The sequence below is a fragment of the Corylus avellana genome, chromosome ca1, assembly GCF_901000735.1.
Source record: "Corylus avellana chromosome ca1, CavTom2PMs-1.0".
NCBI classification, from domain to species: Eukaryota; Viridiplantae; Streptophyta; class Magnoliopsida; order Fagales; family Betulaceae; genus Corylus; species Corylus avellana.
In genome coordinates, this window is record NC_081541.1 from 35,784,246 (window position 1) to 35,787,527 (window position 3,282).

At 40.1% G+C, this 3,282-nt stretch overlaps 1 protein-coding gene across 1 annotated transcript; it reads right to left on the reverse strand.

The window, feature by feature from the left end:
• Positions 1 to 1,085: 1,085 nt before the first annotated feature.
• Positions 1,086 to 3,282, reverse strand: LOC132167788 (tetraketide alpha-pyrone reductase 1-like). Its single transcript, XM_059578813.1, has 6 exons — positions 3,008 to 3,282; positions 2,724 to 2,893; positions 2,379 to 2,567; positions 2,094 to 2,256; positions 1,729 to 1,921; positions 1,086 to 1,323 (listed from the first exon to the last, which is right to left on the reverse strand). The coding sequence occupies exons 1-6, from the start codon at positions 3,132 to 3,134 to the stop codon at positions 1,182 to 1,184; spliced, it is 984 nt and encodes a 327-aa protein (XP_059434796.1). The 5' UTR covers positions 3,135 to 3,282; the 3' UTR covers positions 1,086 to 1,181.

A 3,282-nucleotide genomic window follows, 5' to 3' on the forward strand; every position in this document is an offset into this window, starting at 1 on the left:
TTTAAAAAAAAAAAAAGAAAAAAACCATTCAATCATTGATAAATATTTTGATGAATATTTACAATATCAAAAGCAGGTCGACGAGCTTTCTCAAAATAAATATCACTTCTTCTATATAGCAAAGAGTGCAAAAGAGAGAAACCCTCAACTGCAAAAGAGAATTTGAGTGTGGTCAATTAATTGGCCATAACAAAGACACCAATTTTGTTCCTCCTTGGATCCATTAATTAAGGCAGGAAAGACACATCTCGCAAACCAACACGTTAAACTGTTAAAGTAACGGCAGCCACATGAATACTCAACCATTACGAGGTCGACGCGTGTTCATCTGTTCGATCGATCGGTTTCGGCTTGCCAAGATATTTTCTACCCCGCCATGCCATTGAATGTATTACCGGTGGAGCCAATGACGCAGACGGCATACCCACTTGACATTCAGGGAAGAATCCTAGAAAGGAGGGGACGGTCTCCATTATACTTAAGGTTGTAGTATCATTATCTGGGCAAATAATTCAAGCAAACAAAACCAAAACAGAAGAAATAACGTACAAAGACAACAGGACACGTACAACAAGGAACAAAACACTTACGAGGATTCAAATCACTAATGGCGACAACTGCTGGGGACCTGGGGTAAAAGACACAATGGATTTTCACACGACCTTCGCTCGAGCGATTAATCAAAGGACAGATTTTTATTTTTATTTCGTTAAATAAGAATAATTTTGTGATCTTTCTTTCAATATCAGAGTTTTGTCCCATTTTCTTTAGTTCTTATAATTTTTCAGAATTTATAGAAAAGTTGTAAAGTTAGTATGTGCGCGCAGATTCTGCTTCCCATAAAAATGAAGTTAATTATATATATATAAGGCCCTGTGACTGATCTCAAAATATACCATAAGAGACTGTACATGTTTGGTATATTGTTCACACACTGTCTTCTAACTGTTGTTGCATTGCATGTGTGTGTGGAGAGAGAGAGAGAGAGAGAGATTAACAAAAGGTGCTAATTAATTAGAGACCAAAACAGAAAAGAAAAAGTGTTTGATTAGGAAGTTCATTCACTCTTATATATATATGCTTTTTATTTAAGGTAAAATCCACACTACATGATATAGTTGAGGGGCATCAAGTAGCCGTAGGGGCATCAAGTAGCCGTTGGGAGTCACCACAGAGCATCGCTAGACAGACGGAAGATGACCCTGCTTCACCAGGGATGCAATGCAATCATCAAACATATCTTGGATAGACTTGAACTTGAATCCTAAACTCTTCAGCTTCGAGGTGTTGAACTCATAATATGGTCTCTTTAGTTGCTCAAACCTGAAATACCTATCAAAATTAACAACCACAACCCACCAGATGTAGCCCTGTCCCTTTTTTTTTTTTTTTTTTCTTTTTTTAAGCAAATAAGGAAAAAGGGAACGGGAAATTACAAGGAGGGTGGCCAACCCAAACAACAGCCCAAATCAGACCTAATAACAAAGCAGAAACAAGAGAATTGAAAACCAAGCAAGGTAACAAGAGGGAATGGGTCAAAAAAATGACCCGACCCTATAAAAGTACCAATGCAGCCACAAAAGGCTTTAATAAAAGGCAAAACAAAGAAATTCGAATAAATCTTTACAAGCAGAACAGAACCTGCGATGCAAAAGGCCAGATTTGGGATTGGTAGCCGTGTCCTTGTGTGTTTGTGTACATATATAAATGGTGAAAATAGCAGCCTACCTTTTTGGGATTGGTAGGGAAGGATATCGTGCTTTTAACAACAATGCCAACTCATCATTATCCACCACAGTTGAACTACAGAGGTATCGCCCGTTAGCAGTTTCATCCTCGTAAACAAGGATGTGGGAAAGTGCAACATCATCTATGTGGACATATCCCATCCTTCCATGCCACTGGAATCTCTCTGTTTCCCCTGCTTAGTCATAATATATATATAAAATGATAATGAAGAAAATTAACAAAAGCACCAATTGATGGAGTAATAAGTAATTAACTTTGCACATTCATATTTCAATTTGATTTCAGGGACTAGTTCGAACGATCTAGAGCCAGAATGAGTTTGATCAAAGGAGAAAAGAAAACACCTTTAAGCAAGCCAAGGACATCAGATGCAGTAGAACACAAATCTGGTGGCAAACTAGGTCCGACGACGAATGAGGGTAGAATAGTCACTAGATCAATCCCATTTTTGTTGCAGAATTCCCATGCTGCCCTCTCAGCGAGCGTTTTTGATAAAGCATACCATATCTTTCGCAATATTATGCACCATTAATGGCCATGCCAGAAGATGATGATGATGAGATACATAGTTAAGAGCTAGGTTGATGTGAAAAATCAACCAAAAGAATTATAGCAATTAATAATGTTACCTGGAGTCTCTCACAGAGTTCGACAGAGCTCCAAGATGTTTCGTCCAAAGGTACATTAGGATCAAAATCATCTCTTGCCCTCACAGTTGAAGAAGATGAGGTGAGAACTACTCGCCTTAAGGACGGATTCTTCTTGCATGAACGTAGCACGTTCAATGTACCCTCGATAGCCGGTTCTAAGATTTCTGCCTGTAAAGGTTATATATATGTTAAGGCCACAAAACACACGTGATCAGTTTTTCATTAGATATTTAAGGCCGGAGGCCGGAGCACAGAGTTTGGGGTAGATCGGCCACCCCAAGCAGCGGCTGGGGGTGGCTCAGTAAAATTCGGAGAAGAACATGCCTTTGGATCAGATGAAGCTTTGTGCACAGGAGAAGCAGTGTGGAAGACACCATGGCATCCCATGATCGCGTCGTCAAAGCTGCCCGCTTCCATTAAATCAGCTTTCACCAATCGAAGTCTCTCCCTTGCTCCTTCCAGCCTCAACAGATGTGCCAACTTCTTCTCATTTGCTGCTATGCATAAACCAAGAATGATAAATAGTTCCATTAATATATTTTCTTTCTTGTTTTTGGGGGTGGGGGGGTAGGCGGGGTCTGAGGAGAGAAGAGAGTGGCAGAAAAAACCTGGATCTCTAACAGTTCCAATGACACAATATCCAGACAAGAGAAGCCGCTTAACTAGCCAAGACGCCAGGAAACCAGAAGCCCCTGTGACACAAACTTTGCCTTTAAATTCGACCTGTTCATCCATTTTCTAGCCTTTGAGTTTGAATCCTTCCTTGTAGGCTTGGGGCTTGTTGGAGGGGCTAAAACCAAAGATAAGGCGATCAAGGGGTAGGGATATATACTGCAGAATGAACGATCCCTGTCGAATTTATTGATGGTGAAATTACACTGTG

What these genes read in the sequence shown, in the direction of transcription:
- LOC132167788 (XM_059578813.1), bottom strand. Translation starts at nt 3,134, where the DNA reads ATGGATGAACAGGTCGAATTTAAAGGCAAAGTTTGTGTCACAGGGGCT. An exon ending in AACTCTGTGAGAGACTCCAG is followed by an intron (nt 2,257 to 2,378) that starts GTAACATTATTA and finishes ATATTGCGAAAG; the next exon opens with ATATGGTATGCTTTATCAAA. An exon ending in TCCCTACCAATCCCAAAAAG is followed by an intron (nt 1,324 to 1,728) that starts GTAGGCTGCTAT and finishes TAGGTATTTCAG; the next exon opens with GTTTGAGCAACTAAAGAGAC.